Source organism: Equus quagga, chromosome 7 (assembly GCF_021613505.1).
Source record: "Equus quagga isolate Etosha38 chromosome 7, UCLA_HA_Equagga_1.0, whole genome shotgun sequence".
In the NCBI taxonomy this organism is placed as follows: domain Eukaryota; kingdom Metazoa; phylum Chordata; class Mammalia; order Perissodactyla; family Equidae; genus Equus; species Equus quagga.
In genome coordinates this window covers 47905903-47929746 of record NC_060273.1, presented here as the reverse complement: position 1 = coordinate 47929746, position 23844 = coordinate 47905903, and the positions used below count along the sequence as shown (strand labels likewise).

Here is a 23844-nt window from a genome sequence, read left to right as displayed (position 1 = left end):
ATGCTACATCAATTCCTCCATAAATACTTCACTAAAATAGAGGGACTTCTTACCTTTTTTAATATAACTACAATATAATTATCACAGATAAAAATTTTGACAATATCAATATCAGCAAATATACGTCAGTATTCACATTTTCATGAATGTCTTATAATTTTTTTGCAGTTGGTGTGTTAGAATCAAGATCTGAACAATATCTCCACGCTGTATTTATTTGTGTCTCTTAATTCTTTTTGAAAAAATCAACTTTATGAGGTAAAATTTAAATCAATAAAGCATGCCCATTTTAAGTGTACAATTCCACGAGGTTTGACAAGTGTGTACACCTGCGTAATGACCAGCACACTCAAAATATGAAACATATCCACCACCCTGAAAAGTTCTGGCATGTGCCTTCTCAGTCAGCTCCCCACACTGCTCGCAGTCCCCAGCCCCAGGCAACCACTGCTTTCTGTTACTACAGGCTACTTTTTGCTAATTCATTCAGGTGTTGCACGTTATCAGTGTCTTATCACTGTGTAGAATTCTGTAGTACGAATATTGCATAAATTGTGTATCTTTTTCACCTGTTGGTGGACATTAGAATTATTTCCAAGTTTGTGCTGTGATGCCTAAGCTGCTATGAAAGTTCATATACAATCTTTGTGTGGACATATCTTCATTTCTCTTGTGTAAACAACTAGGAATGGAGTTGCTGGGCTGTATGGAAAGTGTACGTTTAACTTTATAAGGAACAGCCAAACTGTTTTCCAAAGTAGTTGTACCATTTTATGTTCCCACCAGTAAAATGTGACAGTTCCTGTTGCTCCACATCCCGACAGACACTTGGCCTTCTAAATTTTAGCCTTCCTACGTGTGCAGTGGCATCTCGTTATGGTTTTAATTTGTAGTTCCCTGATAAGTAATAATGTTGAGCATTTTTTCATGTACTTATTAGCCATTTGTATATCTTCCCTTATGGAGTATATGTTCAAATGTTTTGTCCATTTTATTGTTGGGCCATTTTATTCTTGTTGAGTTGTAAGAATTGCTTATATACTCTAGATTCAAATCCTTCAACAGATAGATGTGTGGTGAATATTATTCCCAAACTATGCTTTGCCTTTTCATTTTTGTAACTGTATCTTTTAGAGACCAGAAATTTTTAATTTTTATTAAATCCAATTTATCAATTTTTTTTCTTTTATGATTCATTCTTTTTGTGACCTATCTTTGAAAATATTTTCCTACATCAAGGTTACAAAATTTTTCCTCTGTTTTCTTCTAGACGTTTTATAGTTTTAGCTTTTATGCTTATGTCTGCAATCCTTTTCAAGGTAATTTTTATGTATGGTGTGAGATAAGGATTGCGGTTCATTATTTTCCATATGATGTCTAGTGTTCCAGCTGCATTTGTTGAAAAGACTGCATAGGTTCCCCCACTGAAGTACTTTGCCTCTGTGTTGAACATAAGCTGACCTTATATATGTCGGTCTATTTCTGGATTCTCTAATTCTTCCATCGATCTATGTGTCTGTCTTTATGCCTATACTACACTGTCTTGATTACCAGAGCTATAAGTAAGTTTTGTAATCAGATAGTGCATGTCTTCCACCTATGTTTTCTTTTTCAAAATTCTTTGGTTCTTCTCGATCCTTTGCATTTCCATATAAATTTTAGAATAAGCTTACAAATTCTACCAAAAAAAAAAAAATCTGTTGTGATTTTGATTGGAAAGGAACTATATCTATAGATCAACTTCTGGAGAATTGACACTTTGACAATATTGTGTCTTCCGATAAATGAACATGGGCTATTTCTTCATTTCTCGCTTATTCAATTTATTTCAGCAGTGTCTGTAGCTTTCAAAGTATAGGTCTTGGCCATCTAAGTGTTTCATGGTTTTTGGTCCTATTGTAAATGACATCTTTAAAAATTTCACTTTCTGACCATTCATTGCCAGTATATAGAAATTCAAAATTTTTTCCAGTTTTATTGAGATATAATTGAAATGTACATTGTATAAGTTAAAGGTGTACAACATAATCATTTGATATACAGGTTTCCCTCAGTATCCGAAAATAGAGCATTCCTTTGAAACCTTTCCTAAGCCAAAATGGCATAAAGCAAAGAAGCAATTACCATTTAACGTATGTGGGAAAAATTTGTTGTGTTCTCAGATTCAAGAAATAACCTACCAAATTATACCAAATAACACGTAACCCTAAAATATAGTAAAACCCTAACATATAGTAAAAGCAGGAATGAAGTAATAAATACACAGCCTACAGAAAGTAGAAATCACATATGAACAGTGTAGTTTCCCCTACTAGAATCGGGAAGACAGCGAGCACAATGGAAGGCTGAGAGGTGGTGATGGTGATGACGGTGTGTTGGGCTGAGTCATCGGAGGTTGGGGTGGTGGGAGGTCCAGGAGACTGGGGTGTAGGCGAGAGAGAAAGAGGGTCATCTGCCAACATCTCATCGTTGTCTGAACCCATCAGGGCAGGCAGGTCACTAACATCTACACCTTCTATGTCCGCTCGCCTCCATGTCGAAAGTCCACGTTCGTTCTCTGCTGTGGCTGATTTGGCTGATCTGGGAGGCTTGAAATACAACAAGGCTTGACTGTTAGCCTCTATAACGATTCTCAGCAAAATAGACCCTAAACGCTGTTTTTGCTTTTCATCAGTTTTCGTAGAAGCGAAAATCCTCTTTGGATTTTTTTTAGTTACTGAAAACAGGTACTAATGGAGGTCTTTCGTAAAAGCGATGTGGCCTAAAGAGAACTTTCGGATAGCGAGGGAAACTTGTTTGTACGTATTGTGAAGTGATTACCACAGTAAGTTTAGCTAACATCCATCACTTCACATAGTTACAATTTTTTTTCCTTGTGTAAATAGATTATTTTTTATATTGACCTTGTATCCTATGGTTTTGCTAAACTCACTTGTTCTATTAGCTTTGAAAAATGGATTCCTTAAAATTTCCTATGTATGTGATTCTCCAGGTTTTACTAGAAAACAATTCACCCCAAAACATAGTTGCCTAGGACGACAATCATTTTGTTATCTCTCATGTTTTCTTTCGTTCAGGAATTTGGAAAGTGCTCAACTGGGCAGTTTGAACTCAGGGTTTCTTAGGCAGGGGCAGTCAGATGATAACTAAAGCCGAAAGAACAGGAGGGCTAAACCATGGAGGCTAAGGTGGGGCATCTGTCTAGTCAGAGGTCTCAGAGCCTCTCTGTATGATCTCACCACATGGGTTATTTGGGTCTTCTTTATAGCGTAGCATCCTCAGGACAATCAGGCTGTTTACAGAGAGGCTGAAAGCTCCGAGAGCAAGTACCAGTATGTGCAAGGCAGACGCCACATCTAAGGCTATGTGACCTAGCCTTAGAAGTTTCAAAGCATCACTTCCACAACACTATCAGTCTAAGAGTCACAAAAGCACACCAATTTCAAGAGAAGGGGACACAGAGGCCTCCTCTTAATTGGAGAAGTGTCCAAATCACTTATAAGAAAAGTATGTGGGATGGGAGATATTTGTGAAATTCTCTTTGGAAAATACAATCTGCCACAGTGATCACGTCATCTGCAAACATGGGCAATTTTATTTTTTGTTTCCAATGCTCATGCCTTTTTTTCCTTGTGTTATTGCACTGGCTAGCACCTCCAGTACAATGCTAAATAGAAATGGTGAGAGTGGACATCCTTGCCTTGGACCTAATTTTAGGAGGAAAGTTTTGAGTCTTTCATCATTAATATGATTTTAGCTGTCAAGATGAGGAAGTTCTCTTCCATTTCTAACACGCTGAGAGATTCTAACAGGAATCTGTGCTGAATTTTGTCAAATGCCTTTTCTGCAACTATTGGGAAGTTAACTAAAGAATTATGGATTTTTTAATGTTAAATCAACCTTAAATTCCTGAAATAAATCTCACTTGGTCATGATGTGGTATCATTTTTATATGATTCAATTTGCTAATATTTTGTTAAGGATGTTTGCATTTACGTTCATGATAGATATTAGTCTGTAGTTTTGTCTACTTATAAATCATTATTCTGGTTTTGGTGTCTGGTAAATGGTAGCCTCATAAAATGAGATAGGAAATGTTTCCTCCTCTACTATTTTCTGAAAGAGTTTGTATAAGATTGGTATTTTTCTTCCTCAAGTAAATGAAAGAAATCACCAGTAAAACTATCTGGACCTGGAGTTTTCTTTAAGGGAAGGTAAATTGTTAAGTTGATTGGAACAAAGAACAAAGTTGTTCTTAATATTCTCTCATTATCCCTTTAATTTTTATAGTATCTGATTTTTGTCTCCTATTTAATTCTTTTTTGTTTTGTTTTGTTTTTTGCTGAGGAAGAGTCTCCCTGAGCTAACATCCATGCCAATCTTCCTCTATTTTTTAGTATATGGGCCACCACGACGGCATGGCTGCTAACAGAACGGTATAGGTCCCCCCGCCAGGAACTGAACCTGGGCCACTGAAGCACAGCGTGCTGAACTTAACCACTAGGCAACCAGGGCTGGCCCTTTAATTCTTGACATTAGTAGTTTGTGTCTTCTTTTTCCCTTGAGTAAATAAATCCAGAAGTTGATCAATTTTGTTTAAGAAGAACCAGCTCCTGGTTCCATTGATGTTCACCATTGTTTGTCTGTTTTCTATTTCATGATTTCTGCTTTTATTTTTTATCATTCCATTTCTCATGATTTGAGTTTAAATTTAGTCTTCTTTTTATATCTTCTTAAAGAAGTTTAGTTTACCTATTTTAAACCTTTCTTATTTTCTAATATAAATATTTAAGCTATAAACTTCCTTCTAAGCACTGCTGTGGCAGCATCTCACAAATTTTGATATATTGTATTTTAATTTTATTTAATTTAAATATTTTCTAGTTCCCCTCCAATTTTTTCATTGACTCTTCAGTCATTTCACCGACTTTTCAGTGTGTTGTCTAATTTACAAATATTTGGAGCTTTTATAGTGAATACATTCTATATGATTTCAATAATTCGAAATTCTATGAGGCCTGTTTTGTGACCCAGCATACAGACTATTGTGTGCTCTTGAAGAAGACATGTTTTCTGCAGTATCAGAGTGGAGTGCTTATGTCAATTAAGTCAAGTTGGTGGCTCATATTGTGTGTCTTCTATTCCCTGCTGATTTACTTTATACTTGTTCTGTCGATTACTGAGCAGAGTATTCAAATCTCCCACTCTAGTTGTGGATTTCTCTTTTCCTCCTTTTAATCCTATGAGTTTTTGCTTCTCTGTATTTTGAGGTTTTATTATTAGGTGTATACACATTTTGGATCGTAAGGTCTTCTGATGAATTTAACCCTTTAGCATGAGATGATCCTTTTTATCCTTGGTAATATTCCTTGTTCTGAAATCCATTTTGTCTGATATTAATACAGGCTTCCAGATTTCTTTCTTTCTTTTTTTTTTTTGAGGAAGGTTAGCCCTGAGCTAACTGCTGCCAATCCTCCTCTTTTTGCTGAGGAAGACTGGTCCTTAGCTAACATCCATGCCCATCTTCCTCTACTTGATATGTGGGACGCCTACCACAACATGGCGTGCCAAGTGGTGCCCTGTCCGCACCCAGGATCCGAACCGGTGAACCCTGGGCTTCCAAAGCGGAACGTGTGCACTTAACCACTGCGCCACTGGGCCGACTGCCAGATTTCTTATGATTAGTCTTGGCATGATATATTTTTCCCATCCTTTCCTGTAACCTACCTGTGTCTTTACATTTAAAGTGATTTTCTTGTTGAAAACGTATAGTTGAGTCGCTTTTTTAAATCCAGGTTGACATTCTCTGCTTTTTAATTGGAGTGTTTAGACATTTATATTTATAATCGACCTGAGTGGGTTTATATCTACTCATATGCTACTGGTTTTCCTTCTCCCCCCTGATCTTTGCTCTTTGTTTCATTTTTATTGCCAGGATACTTTCCAGGAGTCAATTTTACCTCCATTCTTGGCTTATTAGCTCTGCCACCTTGTGTAGGTTTTCTGTTGTTGTTTGCTCCTTTGTTTGCTAGCAGTTGCTCTAGGTTGTACGATACACACCTTTAACTTACAAGAGCTTATCTCGGAATAATGTAATACCATTTCATGTGTAAAACCTTTACAACTGTACACTTCCATTTCTTCTCTCCCATTTTTTGTGTGGTTGTTATTCTACATCTTATTTCTATGTATAGTTTAAACCATTCAATGTATTATTGACATTTTTACTTTAAACAGTCAACTGTATTTTTCCCTAATTTTTTAGTTGTGTTAAATACACATAACATAAAATTTACTATCTTTTAGCTACTGTGAATAATTCTGCTACAAACATGGGTATGCAAATACCTCTTCAAGACCTGCTTTCAAGTCTTTTGAGTACATACTCAGCAGTGGGATGGCTGGGTCATGAACCCTATTTTTAATTTTTTGAGGAACTGCCATACTGTTTTCCACAGTGGCTGTACCATTTTACATTCCCACAACAGTGCACAAAGGTTCCAGATTCTCCACAGCCTCACCAACATGTTATTTTCTGTTTTCTTTTGTTTTTATAGTTGTCATCCTAATGGTTATGAAATGGTGTCTCGTTGTGGCTTTGATTTGAATTTCCCTAATGATTAGTGATGTTGAGCATCTCTTCAGGTCCTTATTATTCATTGTATATCTTCTTTGGAGAAACATCTGTTCAAGTCTCATGCCCATTTTTTAATTGGGTAATTTGGTTTTTGTTGTTGACTTTTAGGAGTTCTTTATATAGTCTGGATGTTACTTCCTTATCAGATATATGGTTTGCAAATATTTTCTCCCATTCTGTGGGTTGCCTTTTCACTCTGTTGATAATAGCCTTTTGATGCACAAATTTTAAAAATTTGCATGAAGTCCAATATTTCTATCTTTTCTTTTGTTGCCTGTCCCTTTGGTGTCATGTCCAAGAAATCATTGCCAAATCCAAAGTTGGGAAGCTTTTGTGCTATATTTTCCTCTAAGAGTTTTATTGTTTTAGGACTTAATTTAGGTCATGGATCCATTTTGAGTTAATTTTTGTATATGGTGTTAGGTAAGTGTCTAACTTTATTCTTTTGCATGTGGATATCCAGTTCTCCCAACACCATTCATTGAAAAGACTATCCTGTCCTCATTGAATGGTCTTGGCACCGTTACCAAAAAATCACTTAACCATATATGCAAGGGTTTATTTCTGGGCTCTCTATTCCACTCCATGTGTCTATCTGTCTGTCTGTATGCCGATACCGCTCTGTTTTGCTTACTGTAGCTTTGTAGTAAGTTTTGAAAAAAGGAGGTGTGAGTCCTCCAGTTTTTCAAGATTGTTTTGACTATTCGAGATCCCTTGAGAGTCCATAAGAATTTTAAGATTTTTGTTCAGGATGGGTCTTTTAATTTCCGCCAAAGACCTCCTTGGGATTTTGACAGGGATGGCGTTGAATCTGTAGACCGCTTTGGGAAGAACTGACATTTTCACAATATTAACTCTTCCAATCCATGGACACCAGATGTCTTTCCATTTGCGTAGGTCTTCTTTAATTTCTTTCAGCAGAGTTTTGCAGTTTTCATTGTATTAGTCTTTCACCTCCTTGGTGAAGTTAATTTCCAAGTATTTTATTCTTTTTGATGCTATTATAAATGGAATTGTTTTCTTAATTTCCTTTTCAGATTGTTCATTGTGAGTGTAAAGAAATGCCACTGAAACTTGCGTGTTGACTTCGTATCCTGCTACCTTGTTGAATTCATTTATTAGTTCTAAGTTTTTTTGTGGAATCTTTCTATGTATAAGATCATGTCATCACATGCAGGTTGTTATTTGGCCAAAGAATCAAGAGCAACTCGCATGCGTACTTATGGAATACTTCTCTGCCTAACTCCCCCCCTCCAGTACTCTGCCCTGTGACTCCTACCTACTCCAAGGTCCCCAAACTCCTCTCTCTGTCTCTTTGACTTTTGAGACCACTGGGCTCTGTATGGGTTCCCCTTTCACACTCAGCAATTTAGAAATTCCTTCAGGTAGAAAGCCTGGGAAGTCACAGGGCTTGTTTGTTTCTCTTCTCTCAGAGATCACAGTTCTGTGCTGCCTATTGTCAATGTCTAAAAACAATTCTATCACATATTTTGTCCAGTTTTCTATTGTTTACAGTGGGAGAGTAATTTTGACTCTTTCAGAGTCAGCCCTCGTGGTCTAGTGGTGGCCTAGGTTCGTTTCCTGGTCAGGGAACCACACCACCCATCTGTCAGTTGTCATACTGTGGTGGCTGCGTGTTGCTGTGATGCTGAAAGCTATGCCACCAGGATTTCAAATACCAGCTGGGTCACCCATGGTGGACAGGTTTCAGCAGAGCTTCCAGACTAAGACAGACTAGGAAGAAGGACCTGGCCACCCACTGCCAAAAAATTGGCCATGAAAACCCTATGAATAGCAGTGGAGCATTGTCTGATAGACAGCCGGAAGGCGAGAGGATGGTGCAAAAAGAGGCAGGGTTCTACTCTGCTGTACACAGGGTTGCTAGGAGTCAAAATGGACTCGATAGCACTAACAACAAAAAATACTCCTCTTAATTTTTTTTTTTTAGAAAAAATAAATGTGTTTGTAAAGGATAACTATCATTGCTTACCAAAAGCAGAGTTAATCTTCGTTAGAAGATGGGCTTCTGTGAGAGTTAATGGAGTTGCTGAAACCGGGCAGAGACATTTCTTTGAACGGAGTTTTCTTCTCTGAAGGTGTTGGAGGAGGATTTCCTGGCTGACAATGAAATACACATCCCCAAAGATGGAGATGGCATTCTGAGGTTCCCAACACTCTTGGTGCATCCTGGCCAGTGCTAGGTGGGGCACAGGGTCCCTGGGTGCATGGGAGGAGGATGCCTCCGCAATTGTTGTTGATCTCGGGATTTCACAATTTTCCTGGGATGTCTGTCTGTCTCTGAACTGCTTGTCTCTGACTAGAAAATTCAGGCCCTCAGAGGCCACTGAAAGCTTCAGGGACACCCAACTAAAGGATCTGCCTGTGCTGAGACTCTCTCCTTATGCCCAGGCATGAAGTTGACATTTTCTTCTCTAAGAGCTGCCCAATGCCTTTCTCGTTATTCCAACTTTCAGCGTCTTCACTGCTCATATGTTGCCCCACTTTCCCCTGGCCCTGGACCGACTGGCCTTGTCCAGGAGGTGGTCCTGCCCTTTGCCTTTTTTCTGGGTTAAAAGCCAGTGAAAGAAACCCTGAGTTCTAGTTCTTTTTTTTTAATTGGAGTGTAAGTGCCGTATAACATTATATTAGTTTCAGGTGTACAGCATTATGATTCGATATCTGTATATATTGCAAAATGATCACCACAGTAAACCTAGGTAACATTCGTCACCATACATAGTTACAAAATTTTGTTTTCTTGTGATGAGAACTTTGAAGATCTACTCTTTTTGCAACTTTCAAATATGCCATACAGTATTGTTAAAGAGTCACCACGTTGTACATTACATCCCTGAGACTTATTTATTTTATAAATGAAAGGTTGCACCTTTTGACTCCTTCACCCATTTCACCCACCCCACCCCCCCCCCCCGCCCCTGCCCGTCTGTTCTCTGTACCTGAGTCCTAGTCCTGAATTGCATTTGGGAAGAGCCGTTCCCTTCTGTGGGGCGAAGTGGACTGTTTCCCTCAGGGTAGTCTCTGTTAATCCTCTGTCCTGGGCAAGCAGCTGGTCTCTATGGTATGGGAGGTCCATACCCTACTTCTTCTTAAAGTTCTCCTGGTTTGGGTTCTCTTTGGGCCTCACTCTCTTCATGTGTGGTGAAATTTAACTTTGTGGAGCTTCCCACCTCACTGGCTTTAACGATGTTTCTTTCCTAAATCTTTTTAATTGACATTCCTGTTCCTTTTTTTTTCCTTGCAATTTGTTGTTGTTGAAGAAACCCTATTGCTTTTTAGAATTTGTCTCAGTGTGGATTTTTCTGTTTGCATTCCTGTGGTGGCGTTTAATATGCTCTTCGGAACCTTCATTATTTCCTATAAATTGGTAATGAAATCTAGAGTAGTGATTCTCCACCAGTGTTGATTTTGCCCTCTGGGGACCATTTGGCAATGTTTAGAGACCTTTATTTCCTTTTTCTTTCTTTCTTTTTTTTTTTTTTTTGAGGAAGATGAGCCCTGAGCTAACATCTGCCGCCAATCCTCCTCTTTTTGCTGAGGAAGACTGGCCCTGAGCTACCATCCGTGCCCATCTTCCTCTACTTTATATGTGGGACACCTGCCACGGTATGGCTTGCCAAGCGGTTCCATGTCCGCACCCAGAATCTGAACCAGCGAACCCCAGGCCGCCAAAGCAGAACGTGTGAACTTAACTGCTGCACCACCAGGCTGGCCCCTAGAGATCTTTATTTCTTGTCACAACTTGCAGGGGTACTGCTAACACCTAACAAAGCACAGGACAGCCCCTCACAGAAAAGAAATATCCAGATCAAAATGTCAGTAATGCCCACATTGAGAAACCCTGATCTGAAGGCTGGAGCAGATTCCAGATAAATATTTTTGCAAGACTACTTCATCCACAGTGTTGGGAAATTCCCATTGCATCACAGCAGATATCACATCACGTGTAGTTGCCTCACAGTGACATTCAGACTGATCAGCAGGTCTAGGTGTTGACAGCCTGATCCGTTGATAATAAATTTCCAGATCAGCTTTCTGTCTCAGGTTTTAGCAGCCTTTGTGATCTTTATCTATATCAGTTACTTTGTTTGGAGTTGAAACATTGTGGTAATTCTATTTCTCTCAATGTTCCTGCATTATCTGGAAATTCTTAAGGGACTTTCACTTGTTATCATCTTGGTTATTCACAGGCAGAGTTCACAGAGGACAGGTAAGACAAATGCGTGACTGTTTCTCTTAATTTACCAGCTTTCAGAAAAACGAATGGAAGTGCTGGCAATCCCCAAAAGTGATTTATGAGCTATGTGTGGGTTGTTTTCTTTTTGGTATCACAATGAACTCCTGGATTTATACATATTTGATGTGTTTCAATTAATTGTAGGCATTACACTTTTCAACCACCTTTATTTAGGCATAATTGATGTGTAATAAACAGCACATATTTAAAGTTTACAACTTGAAAACTTTTGACAAATGTGTACACCTAGGCGACCCTTCCCACCATAAAGATAACGAACATATCCAATACCTTGAAAAATTCTTTGTGCCCTTTGTAATTCCTCTCCTTACCTCGTCGCCTCTCTCCAATCCCCCGGCAACCATGTGCTTCGTGTATTGTCTTGAGTTTTCTATAAATAGAAGCACACAATATTCAGTCTTTTCTGTGTGGCTTCTTTCACTCAGCATATTTCTTTTGAGATTCATCTATGGTGCTCCATGTATTGACAGTTCATTCCTTTATATTGTGTGAGCACAATTTTTTCATCTGTTCCCCTGCTGATGGACAATCGAGTTGTTTCTAGCTTTTGGATATTACAAGGAAAGTTGTTATGAACATTTGTGTACAGGTCTTTGTGTGAATATACGTTTTCCTTTTTCTTGGGTAAATACCTAGAAATGGAAGGGCTAGAATGGAATAAGATAAGAGGAGTAGGTTTAACTTTTATTTTTATCATTTAAAAACATTCATTTTTAGAAGAGTTTTAGATTGACAGAAAGACTGTGAAGGTAGTACAGACAGTTCCCATATATCCCATACCCAGGTTTCATTGTTAACATTTTAGATTAGAATGATGTATTTGTCATAATAAATGAAACAATATTGATATATTATTAATTAAAGTTATTATAATATTACTACAATACCTCTTGATTGGTTAAATTTCTATTTAAATCTTTTACCTAATTTTTTTTTTTTGAGGAAGATTAGCCCTGAGCTAACTGCTGCCAATCCTCCTCTTTTTGCTGAGGAAGACTGGCTCTGAGCTAACATCCGTGCTCATCTTCCTCACTTCATATGTGCGACGCCTACCACAGCATGGCTTGCCAAGAAGTGCCACATCCGCTGAACCACGAGCCCCAGGCCTCCGAAGCAGAATGTGCGAACTTAACCGCTGCCACCTGCCCTGCCCCATTTGCCACTTCTATTCAACATTGTACTGGAAGTTCTAATCCGACCAACTAGGCAAGAAAAAGAAATAAAAGACATCCAAATTGGAAAGGAAGAAGTAAAATTATCTCTATTCACAGATGAAGTGATTTTATATATATATAATCCTCAAGAACACCCACAAAAACTATTAGAGCTAATAAATGAATTTAGCAAAGTTTCAGGACACAAGATCAACACACAAAAATCAGTTGTATTGCCATACGCTAGCAACGTGCCCTGAAAATGAAATTAAGAAAAAACTTTCATTTACAATAGCATCAAAAGTAATAAAACACCTAAGAACAAACTTAACCAAAGAGGTGAAAGATCTGTACACTGAAAACTATAAAACATTGTTGAAAGAAACTGAAGAAAACACAAAGAAATGGAAAGACATTCCGTGCTCTTGGGATTGGAAGAATTAACATAGTTAAAACGCGCGTACTTCTACAGATACTAAAACAATCTACAGATTCAGTGCAATCCCTATCAAAGTTCCAACAACATTTTTCACGGAACTAGAACAAAGGATCCTAAAATTTATAAGCAACAACAAAAGACCCCTAATAGCCAAAGGGATCCTGAGAAAAAAGAACAAAGCTGGAAATATCACACTCCCTGGTTTCAAAATATTCTGCAAAGCTGTAGCAACCAAAACAGCATGATACTGGCACAAAAACAGACACACAGATCAATGGAACAGAGTTGAGAGCCCAGAAGTAAACCCACGCATTTATGGACAGCTAATATTTGACAAGGGAGCCAAGAACATACAATGGATAAAGGAAAATCTCTTCAGTAAACGGTGCTGGGAAAACTGGACAGCCACACGCAAAAGAATGAAAGTAGACCATTCCCTTACACCATGCACAAAAATCAACTCAAAATGGATTAAAGATTTAAATGTAAGACCTGAAACCATTAAACTTCTAGAAGAAAACATAGGCAGTACACTCTTCAACATTGGTCTTAGCAGCATATTTTCAAGTACCATGTCTGACCGGGCAAGGGAAACAATGGAAAAAATAAACAAATGGGATTACATCAAACTAAAAAGCTTCTGCACAGCAAAGGAAACCATCAACAAATTGAAAATACAAACTAACAATTGGGAGAAGATATTTGCAAATCGTATATCTGATAAGGGGTTAATTTCCAAAATATACAAAGAACTCATACATCTCAAGAACAAAACTAACAACCCAATTAAAAAATGGGCAAAACATCTGAACAGACATTTCTCCAAAGAAGATATACAGATGGCCAACAGGCACATGAAAAGATGTTCAGCATCATTATCAGGGAAACGCAACTCAAAACTACAATGAGCTATCACCTCACTCCAGTCAGAATGGCTATAATTAACAAGACAGGAAACAATAACTGTTGGAGAGGACGTGGAGAGAAGGGAACCCTCATACACTGCTGGAGGGAGTGCAGACTGGTGCAGCCACTATGGAAAGCAGTATGGAGATTCCTCAAAAAATTAAGAATAGATCTACTATACAATCCAGATATTCCACTGCTGGGTATTTATCTAAAGAACATGAAAACATGAATGCATAAAGATACATGCACCCCTATGTTCATCGCAGGCTTATTCACAATAGCCAAGACTTAGAAGCAACCTAGGTGCCCATCAAAGGATGAAGGGATAAAGAAGATGTGGTGTTTATACACAATGGAATACTACTCAGCCATAAGAAATGATGAAATCCAGCCATTTGTGACAACATGGATGGACCTTGAGGGTATTATGCTAAGTGAAATTAGTCAGGGGGAGGAACCACATGATCTCACTCATACATAGAAGATAACGACAATCACATAGAGACAGAGATTGGATTGGTGGTTACCAGAGAGGAAGGGGGGAAGCGGGAGGGTGAAAGGGGTGATTAGGCACATGTGTGGTGATGGACTGTAATGAGTCTCTGGGTGGTGAATGTGATGTAATCTACACAGAAATCGAAATATAATGATGTTCACCTGAAATTTATATAATGTTATAAAACAATGTTACTGTAATTTTTTAAAAAAGAATAAAATACTTAGGAATAAATTTAACAAAAGAAGTGCAAAATTTGTACACTGAAAACTACAAAACATTGCTGAAAGAAATTAAAGAAGACCTACATAAACGGAAAGACACGCAGTGTTCATGGATTGAAAGATTTAATATTGTTAAGATGGCAATACAACCCAAAGTGGTCCACAGATTCAATGCAACCTCTATCAAAACCCCAATGATCATTTTTGCAGAAATAAAAAAAAGTTGATCTTAAAATTCACATGGAATCTCAAGGAACCCTGAATAGTCAAAACAATCTTGAAAAAGAAAAATAAAATTGGAGGACTCACACTTCCCAATTTCAAAACCTACTACTAAGCTACAGTAATCAAGACAATGTGGTACTGGCATAAAGATAGACACAGATCAATGGAAAATAATCAAGAGTCCAGGAATAAACCCATAAATCTATGATTAATTGATTTTTGGCAAGGGTGCCAAGACCATTCAATGAGGAAAAGCTTGGCCTCTTCACCAGTTCTGGGACAAATGGATATGCACATGCAAAAGAATGAAGTTGGACACTCGCCTCACACCATATACAAACATTAACTCAAAATGGATGAAAGACTTAAATGTAAGACCTCAAAATATAAAACTCTTAAAACATAAGCTCAAATCTTCATGACCTTGGATTTGGCAATGTATTCTTACAGAAGACATTAAAGCACAAACAAAAAAAGAAAAAAAGTAGATAAATTGAACTTCATCAAAATGAAAAACTTTTGTGTATCAAAGGACATTACTAAGAAAGTGAAAAGACAACCTACAGAATGGGAGAAGATATTTGCAAATCATGTATCTAATAAGGGTCAAGCATCCAGAATATATAATGAACTCTTACAACTGGAAAAGACAAGCAATCCAATAAATACAGCAAGCAAAGGACCTGAATGGATATTTCTCCAAAGAAGATATACAAATGGCCAGCAATCACACGAAAAGACGCCCAAAATTGTCGTTAGTCATTAGGGAAATATAAATTGAAACCACAACGAGATGCCACTTTACACCCACTAGGATGGCTATAATTTTTTTAAAAAGGAAAATAATTGTTGGCCAGGATGTGGCAAATTAGAGCCCTCACACACTACTGGTGGAATGTAAAATGGTGCAGCCTTTGTGGAAAATGGTTTGGTGGTTCTTCAAAGAATTAAACACAGAATTACCACATGACCCAGCAAGTCTACTCCTAGGTATATATCCAAAAGAATCTAAAATAGGTATTCAACCAAAAGGCGTCCACGACTGTTCACAGAAGCACTGTTAACAAGAGCTAAAATGTGGAAATAGCCGAAATGTCCATCAACTGACAAATGGATAAAAAATGTGGACTGTTCATACAATAGAATACTATTCAACTATAAAAAGGACTGAAGTACCGATACACGCTACAGCATAGATGAACCTTGAAAACATTATGCTAAGTCAGACACAAAGTCTACATAGCATGTGATTACATTTATATTAAATATCCAGAATGGGCAAATTCATAGAAACAGATGTAGATTAGTGGTTGGCAGGGGTTGGAGGAGGGAAAAATGGGGAGTGACTTCCTAATGAGTACAGGGTTTCCTTTTAGGGTGCTGGGAATGCTTTGGAACTAGACAGTGGTGATGGTTGCACAACACTATAGTAAATGCCACTGAATTGTACACTACAAAATGATTAGAAAAGTAAATTTTATGTTACATATATTTTACCACAATTTGTGTGTGTGTGTGTGGGTGTGTGTGGGAGGAAGATTGGCCCTGAGCTAACACCCGCTGCCCATCTTCCTCTTTTTGCTTGAGGAAGATCGGCCCTGAGCTAACATCTGTGCCAGACTTCCTCTATTTTATGTGGGATGCTGCCACAGCATGGCTTGACTAGTGGTGCTAGGTCTGTGCCTGGGATCTGAACCTGTGAACCTCCGGCTGCCCAAGCTGAGCATGTGATTTAACCACTACACCACCAAGCTGGCCCCCCTATTTCACCACAATTTTTAAAGATTCAATCAATGTAACTCACCATATTTAACAAATCAAAAGCAAAAAACCACATGATTATCTCAAAACAGAAAAAGCCTTTGACTAAATCCAACATCGATTCCTAATAAAAACTCTGAGCAAACTAAGAATTGAAGGGAACTTCCTCAGCGTGAAAAAGGACAGCTGTGAAAAACCTTCAGCTAACATTAAACTAAATGGTGAAAGACAGAACACTTTTCCTCTAAGATCAGGAATAAGACAAAGACGTCCACTTTCACCACTTCACTCAACATTGTCCTGGAGGTTCCAGGCAGTGCAATAAAGAAAAAGAGAGAGAGAAAGAAATAAAAGGAATCCAGATTTTCTTTTCTGAGGAAGATTTGCCCTAAGCTCACATACGCTGCCAATCTTCCTCTTGGTATGTGAGCCGCCACCACAGCATGGCCACTGAGGGATGCGTGGTGTAAGTCCATGCCTGGAACCAAACCTGGCCACAGAAGCAGAGCACACGCAACTTAAACACTTGGCCACTGGGACTGGCCCAAAAGGAATCCAGATTTAAAAGGAATAAGTAGAACTATATATGCACACAAGGTGACAGTCTTATGTAGAAACATAAATTCTACAAAAAAGCTAGTAGACCTAATATGTGTGTTTAGCAAGATCACAGGCTACAAGAGGAACACACAAAACTGAATTGTATGTTTACATACTAACAATGACCAAGAGCAAATTGAAATTTTAAAATGTCATTTATAATAGCATCAAAAATATTACATACTTAGGGGCCTGCCCTGTGGCATAGCAGTTAAGTTCCCGTGCTCTGCTTGGCAGCCCAGGGTTTGCCAGTTTGTATCCTGGGCATGGACCTACTCACTGCTCATCAAGCCATGCTGTGGCAGCGTCCCACATATAAAGTAGAGGAAGATGGGCACAGACGTTAGCTCAGGGCCAGTCTTCCTCAGCAAAAAGAGGAGGATTGGCAGCAGATGTTAGCTCAGGGCTAATCTTCCCCCCCCCCAAAAAAACCAACATATTACATATTTAGAGACAAATCTAACAAATAATATGAAAGACCTATACACGAAAAACTACAAAATATTGCTGAGAGAAGTTAAAGAAGATCCAAATAAATGGAGAGATATACCTTGTTCATGGGTAAGAAGACTCAGTATTAAGATGTAAATTTCTCTTCCTATTCATCTATAGAGTCAATGCAATCACAATAAAAACCCCAGCAGGACCTAAAACAGCCAAAAGGAGTTTAGAAGAGAGCAAAGTTGGAGGACTCACACTGCCTGACTTTAGGATTTATTATGCAGTTCCAGTAATCAAAGGCAGTGTGATATTGGCATAGAGTCTGGAAAAAGACTTACATGTGTATAGAAAACTGATTTCTGATAAAAATGCAAAGGCAATTCAGCAGAGAAGAGAGAGTCATTATACTTTTTGATGCTTAAATTTTCCCATCTTTGGCCCCTTGTCACAACTTGATAGCTTCTTTGCTTTTTGGTACAGCAAGCTGTCCGGGCTCATCCTGTACATTTCCTGACCCAGACTGGAATCAGTCATTTCTTCAAAGAGTTCTCTAACCTTTTAGTGGGAAATAGTACTTAGAAACCACTGTCTGGGCCCCTCAGTAGTTACTTATTTCTTCATAGAACTCTTCAGCCAACAGAACTAGGAAATATATTTTTTGTTTGAAAGACAAAAATATATTGTGTTCTTACTAATATTTCTAATTCAAAGTTTGTATTACAATATTTTTACTTAATCTCTTTGACTCTAGATGTATATATTTTCTTTTTCACTGAAAATCTTGGTTTTAATGCATAACATAATTACTCTTTTTTGCTCTATCTACATGTTTATATAGTTTTAAAATAATATTATTACTGACACTATGATTACTGAATGTCATTTAAAATTTCTCTGCTGTTTTTTCTTAGGATACAACATGTAGGGAATATATAGGTAAACTGTTGTGTTTTAAATTCACTTGAAATTGTTATTTTCTCTATCGTTGGCTGAGCCACTCACTTGATATCAGTGTCATAGCCCAGGTCCCATAGAAAACATAGGCAGAGTCAAAAGCTTACACGCTGATCCTTTCCTGGAGAGCGCAATCCCAGGGCATCAGGCATGAGGGAACAGGGGAATGAGGCAGGGGAAGGACAAACACAAGGGGCTGGCTCCTGCTTGGCAGGAAGTGCGCTGCTCCATCCTACGGGTCTGTCCTCAGACCGTATGAACAACTGCATCTCAAGGCAGCTCATCATGGGGCAGGAAATGAGGAGTTTTTGTTTAGTGGATCCCATCTTTCATTGGTCAGAGTTTTGCCCCGTGGGACATTAACTCCTCTGCACTTTCTGGATCATGCACGTGTGGACATTGTGCTGGTCCATGGTGTTTCATGCTCTGATCTCATTTCCTACAGATAGGAAAGCTGTACAGTGGGAGGCGGGAGGTTCATGGCACATGTGTGAGGTCAGATGGTAATTGCAGCACCCAGGTCAGTGGAACCCACACTGTGTCTCCTGGGAACCATGCTCCCTCCCTGTGAACCAGAGTCTAAGGTGGAGACAATTTAAATGCATCTGGGTTATTTAAACCATCCGTAAATAGGTCTCCTGCTTTTCCTCCCTTTCCCATCTTGCCAACTGAGGTGTTGTTTAAACTTGTTCATAGTTCACAAGTCATGCAATTTTTTATGAACATGGGGGTTTTAAAAGACCAATAAAACAGCTCTTCTTTAAAGGTCACCTGTTATCAGCATTCTTTCCCCAACACCCAAAAAATTAAGGTGGTCCTTCTTTTGCCTTCTGATTTGAGACACTCTAAGTAAAGACCATCCCTTTATGTCCCCCAGGCAGTAGCTTTATTTCCCAACTTAGTTCCCATGGCTTTACTCCCAGAAGTTCACCCACATTTATGAGGCCCTTCCTCTAAGGATCTAGCCTGAACCGAATATCTTTAGACCTTGTTCTCTGTGCCCAGTGCAGTTTGCAGCACTGGGGACTCGGTGGTGGCCCAAGCCAACCTGGCCTCTGTTCTCCTCATGGAATCCAGGGCTGGGAGATAAATGATAAACAGGTAAACAAGATAATGTCATTTAGTGATAAGTGCTTTGAAGAACACATGACATGTTTAGGTCTTCTCCGAGGATGCAGTACGCATGTGCTGAGATCTGAACGTCAAAGGGGCAGCCCTGTGAGGACTCAAGGAAAGGGTTCCAGGCAGAGGATAGTGTAAACGCAAAGTCCCTGAGGTATGAATGAAAATAATGAGGTGGAGTTTGAGAGTAATGAGGGCAGAGAAGCAGAAGGGCCAGATCACATAGGGCTCTGTAGGCCACGGTCGGGAGCTTGGCTTCTATTCCAAGCAGAATGGGAAGCCAATAGAAGGTTCTGAGCAGGGGAATGATAGGATCTGACTTACCTTTTTAAAAACATTCTCTGGCAGCTGTGATGAGACTGAATTAGAGAGGGGCAAGGGTAAAATCAAGGAGGCCAGTCAGGAGGTAACTGCAGCGACAGGTGGGAGATGAGTTGGGGAATGAAGCCGGCCTACGTTACCCATTGTCTGTTACCAATTACATACCCTTCCAACTGATCCTGCAGCTGACCTCCTGCTAGACTGGGAGAGTCCTAAGGCTAGGTCACCCTGAGCACTAAGTCACTGGTAGACACGTGTTGAATAAATCTATAGCAAACCTAACTCCTGCAAAGGGCCTTAGCAACGACAAAGCCTCTTCTTAATCCATTATTTCATTCCATCCTCTCACCAACCTGCAAGGTGGCTATGATTAGGCCATAAACTTTACATGTCCTCTCTGATTTAATCCTTGCCTGTGACGTAGTGACTGTTCACAGCTGAGAGATGAGAAAACTGAGGCTTAGAGAGGTTAACTTACCAAAGTCACACAGTCAATCAATGGTGGCATCAGAGTTTGTACTCAAGTCTCCTGCAGAGCATGAGATGTACTTTGTGACTTATGTAAGGTGAAACTTTACCTCCGAGCCTTAATATGTTTCATCATCCCAATACCTCTAGCAGAGGCCTGAGGATCTATATACACTGTTGGGTACAGGTATTACCTTTCTCCTTCCTTCTCTTACTTTTTGGATGAATCTAGTTGAGTCAACTTAATTCCTTCTGGCTCCACTTAACCAATAATGAGTAATTTGATGGGGCAGGAGGCCAAACAAACAGAAAACTGTTGCTGACATGTCAATGGTCTGCTTTACTCGGCAATCAAGATGCCGTGTCCCCAACTGATAGAAACTATCTTATGTTCCAGCTACTCAGAAATTGAGGGCTTATTCTAGGATGTCCATGACTCAGCAGAACAGAATCCGCCCTTTATCAGAGACAAAATGGTAAGGCATCAGCAAAGCCTTATTACTGGGACCAGAGAAACAAATATTTGTTAGATTCTCTGAGATAGCTCTCAGGCACAAATCCCAGAGTGTTATAGCATAAAACTGGGACTTACAAACCTGTCTCTCTCACACACACACATCCTTCCAGAGAGTGAGGAAATCCATGGAATTTTCCATTCATCTGTGTCTTCTTAGAGGGCAGCCGCGGTGCTCTGTCGATCTCTGTAGCATCTGGTCCAGAGCCTGGCTCAGAATAAGCACTCAACAAATATTTGTTGAATGAATTCCTAAAATCTGTAGATGAATATAATTAATAAATCTATTAAAAAGATCTTCAAAATGCTCTAGAACTGCACTGTCCAACAGTGACCACTATACACATGTGGCAATTGACTCTTGAAATGTGGCTAGTCCAGAGATGTAAGTGCAAAATACATACCAGAGTTTGAAGACTTAGCATACAAAAAAAGTATTTTGGAAATATTGGGTTAAATCAAATACATCACTAAAATCAATTTCACTTGTGTTAAATGTGGCTCCTAGTATTTAAAATTACACATGTGGATAACTTTATATTTTGACTGGACAACACTGTTCTAAAGAGCACAATAAAGTTTAGGGAAAGAAATTGTTCTTCAAGGACAGGGCAAGCCCTTAACTGATGACACTTTCCACACTTTTCATCCTGAACATATTAACAACTCTTAGGTTTCTTCCAAGGCCAGCGTCTCCCATGGCAAATGGAGGCCATGAGGTTCTGCCTAGGTCAGAGGGGCAGACTGGACGTTCATGGGCTGAAACGTGGCTTGCAATTATGGCTGACTGAGTACTTTTCTTAAAAACTGAATTAGTTATCACCATTTTAAAATGAGGAGATTTTATATGCAGATCCAAATTTATAGGTGCTCTTTAAAAAATGGGAAGTTGTGGCAATATTGGTCTTACACAGAAGGCATGAGCTACAGCTAAAAAGCAGAAACCACCTTTGGACAAGGAACCGACTCTCCAGGTTCCCGTATTGCATCTCCCGTGCCGAAGCAAATTCCTATGGTAGAGCTTTAAAAAAAAATAAAATATTTCTTGTGACTATGTCTTTATCCAAAGAAGAAAACAGAAATGTAGACCAAGAAGGTGTACGTGTCTCTGAGGAAGCAAGGAACATTCAGAGGTGTTTAATACAACTACAAAGCCTGTCTGCGGAAAGCAGACGCGCCGCATCAGCATCACGTCGCAACTTCAGCGGGCACCCGACGGTGCCCTGCCTCCCCGGGCTCATCCGGACCCAGCGGGCACGGGGACGTCGAATAGCACTGCGCCTCCTTCGAGCTTTGACTGGATGTAATAAATTCTCTGAAGTCGCAGCCGTTTGCTTCCAGTTTTACGGTAAAGGTCTAGGAAAGATTCCAGGCCGTCGTTAGGAAGTTTGTGCAGACCTGGTAAGACCTGAAACAGGCCCGCAAGGAAGAAGTCGCCAAAACTCCAGTCCTTCAGTGTGCCCTTCACAGAACGCCAGCCCCGGAGCACCTGCTGCCCTGTCTCCTCTCATCCACCTGTGAAGCGGCGGGCCGAGGGCCGTAGACGCGGAAGCACAGGCCGTCTGCGGAAGGCGGGCACCAGACCCCCGGCCCCTGCCTCCCCAGGGCCTCCCGGAGGCTGGACGGAGGAGGCCCAGGGCAGGAGAAAAGACGTGCGAATGGAAGGGGAGGGCCACAGAGAGGTGGCCCGTGGGAAGGGGCAAGGAAGGTGCGGACGAAGGCAGACATTGCGGGGTGGGCGTGAGCCCCCGGGGAGGGTGCGGGGCTGCCTCCGAGGGGAACGCGCCGGGCGGCATGTCGGCGCCTGGGGAGCCTGGTTCCGCCAATGGCAAAACGGAGCCCAGAGGGGAGGTGGTTTGCCCAAGGATGTCCAGCACTTTACAAGGTGGGCACTACCACCCAAACCCAAGTCTCCCGACGCCAGTCCCGGGAAGACGGGCCAGTGGACGAAGGCCGCCCGAGGGCCTGAGGCAGGCAGGGCAGAGCCCCGGGCTCCCGCACCGCCGCAGCGGGGTGGAAGGAAGGCTCTGCCAAGGGCTGGGAGCGCCATTAGCCGTCAAAGACCCAGGGAGCCGAGCCCAAACAACCCTCGCAGGCGACTTTGAAGCCGAGATTTTCAGGCGGCTAAAGCCTTCCACAGCTTCCGGCTCAAAGGCGGCGTCGGAAATGCCCGACCAGTATTCGGGGACTTTCGGAATCTCCCGAGAGTTGGTCAGGAGCTTTTGGAAACGTCAGGGCAGAAATCAAACATCAAACGGCCGATATTTCAGAAGGGTCGAAATCTCCTAAAAAATAGTCAGGCATATTGGCGATGATGGGAAAACGGTCGGAGAGCAGAGGAAATCCGCCGAGTGGCATTCGGGAATTTCCGGAGCTTCTCGTGGCGCATTCGGAACCTCTCGGCTCTGCGCTCTATTCAGGGGTCCTGGTCTCTGTAGCAGACCCGTTCGTCGCCTAAATCGCGAGGGCGACTGGCACCGACAGTCCCTCGGCAATTTCCGGAAGTGTTCGGGATCAGCCCGAGAGTGGCGCCCTCTGGCGGGGGGAACAGTCACCACCCCCCCCAAGTCCCCGGACTGGGCCAGCAAGCGCAGACGCAGTTGCACGCCGGCGGCCGTTCAGACCGGACGTGGTTGCTGCTGACGTCAGTTCCGGCGGGTGACGGTGCGGACGGGTCAGAAGCGTAGAGGCGGCGGCAAAATGGCGGCGCCTGAGGATCGGGATCTAACCCAGGAGCAGACAGAGAAGCTGCTGCAGTTTCAGGTAGCAGCGAGTACTCGGTGCTGCAGATGCCACCGCGGGCTGGGGAGCGGGCCGTTAGAGGAGCCTAGAACCCTCCTCAGATTGGGGCCGAGAGTCTTCTCAGACCAGCAGGCGGCCCCCTCCCCCCCAGAAGCCAACTGCCCTGCTGCCCCCGGCCCCGAGCCTCTGTCGGTGCCCGGCCTTCCGGCATGGCTGCGGCCAGACCCGCCTCCTCCCCGTCCCGTGTCCCCTCGGCGGGTCACCTTCCCTGGTTTCCCCTAGCAGCCACTTCTCAGCCATCTTCCCAGCCCGTTACGATGGGACCCTCCGCCGACGCCTCTGGACCTACCGAGATGTTTAATCCCCGCCGCGGAGTTGGCCTCGTTTCGGGTCTGGAAAACCTCTTACCAGCATCCCATGCCGTTTCCACAGGCATTGACTGAAGGCCTCTCGGGTGCCAGGTCCTGTCTGGGCGCGCTGGTGGGGGAGAGGGCAGGGTGGCCCCCGCCCTAAAGGTGTGGGAGGACACCACGTTGGGAAACAGTGCAGCATTAGAAGTGT

General features: G+C 41.2%; 1 protein-coding gene and 1 long non-coding RNA gene across 3 annotated transcripts in view; one reads left to right on the top strand and one right to left on the bottom strand.

The window, feature by feature from the left end:
- Window positions 1–1855: 1855 nt before the first annotated feature.
- On the bottom strand, window positions 1856–23718 carry LOC124241746 (uncharacterized). 2 transcript variants are annotated; one of them, XR_006889313.1, is made up of 4 exons: window positions 23633–23718; window positions 20624–20800; window positions 11225–11283; window positions 1856–2588 (listed from the first exon to the last, which is right to left on the bottom strand). It is a non-coding gene; the product is annotated as an uncharacterized LOC124241746 (long non-coding RNA). The 2 variants fall into 2 exon arrangements; XR_006889312.1 differs by lacking the exon at window positions 1856–2588 and having other exon boundaries at window positions 11033–11283.
- FAF2 (Fas associated factor family member 2) overlaps window positions 23172–23844 on the top strand; it is a 56995-nt gene continuing 56322 nt past the window's right edge. Inside the window, exon 1 of the mRNA XM_046665798.1 lies at window positions 23172–23304. Within this exon, the coding sequence (XP_046521754.1) occupies window positions 23242–23304 (63 nt within the window). The 5' untranslated portion in view covers window positions 23172–23241. The remainder of the gene's footprint in view (window positions 23305–23844) is intronic.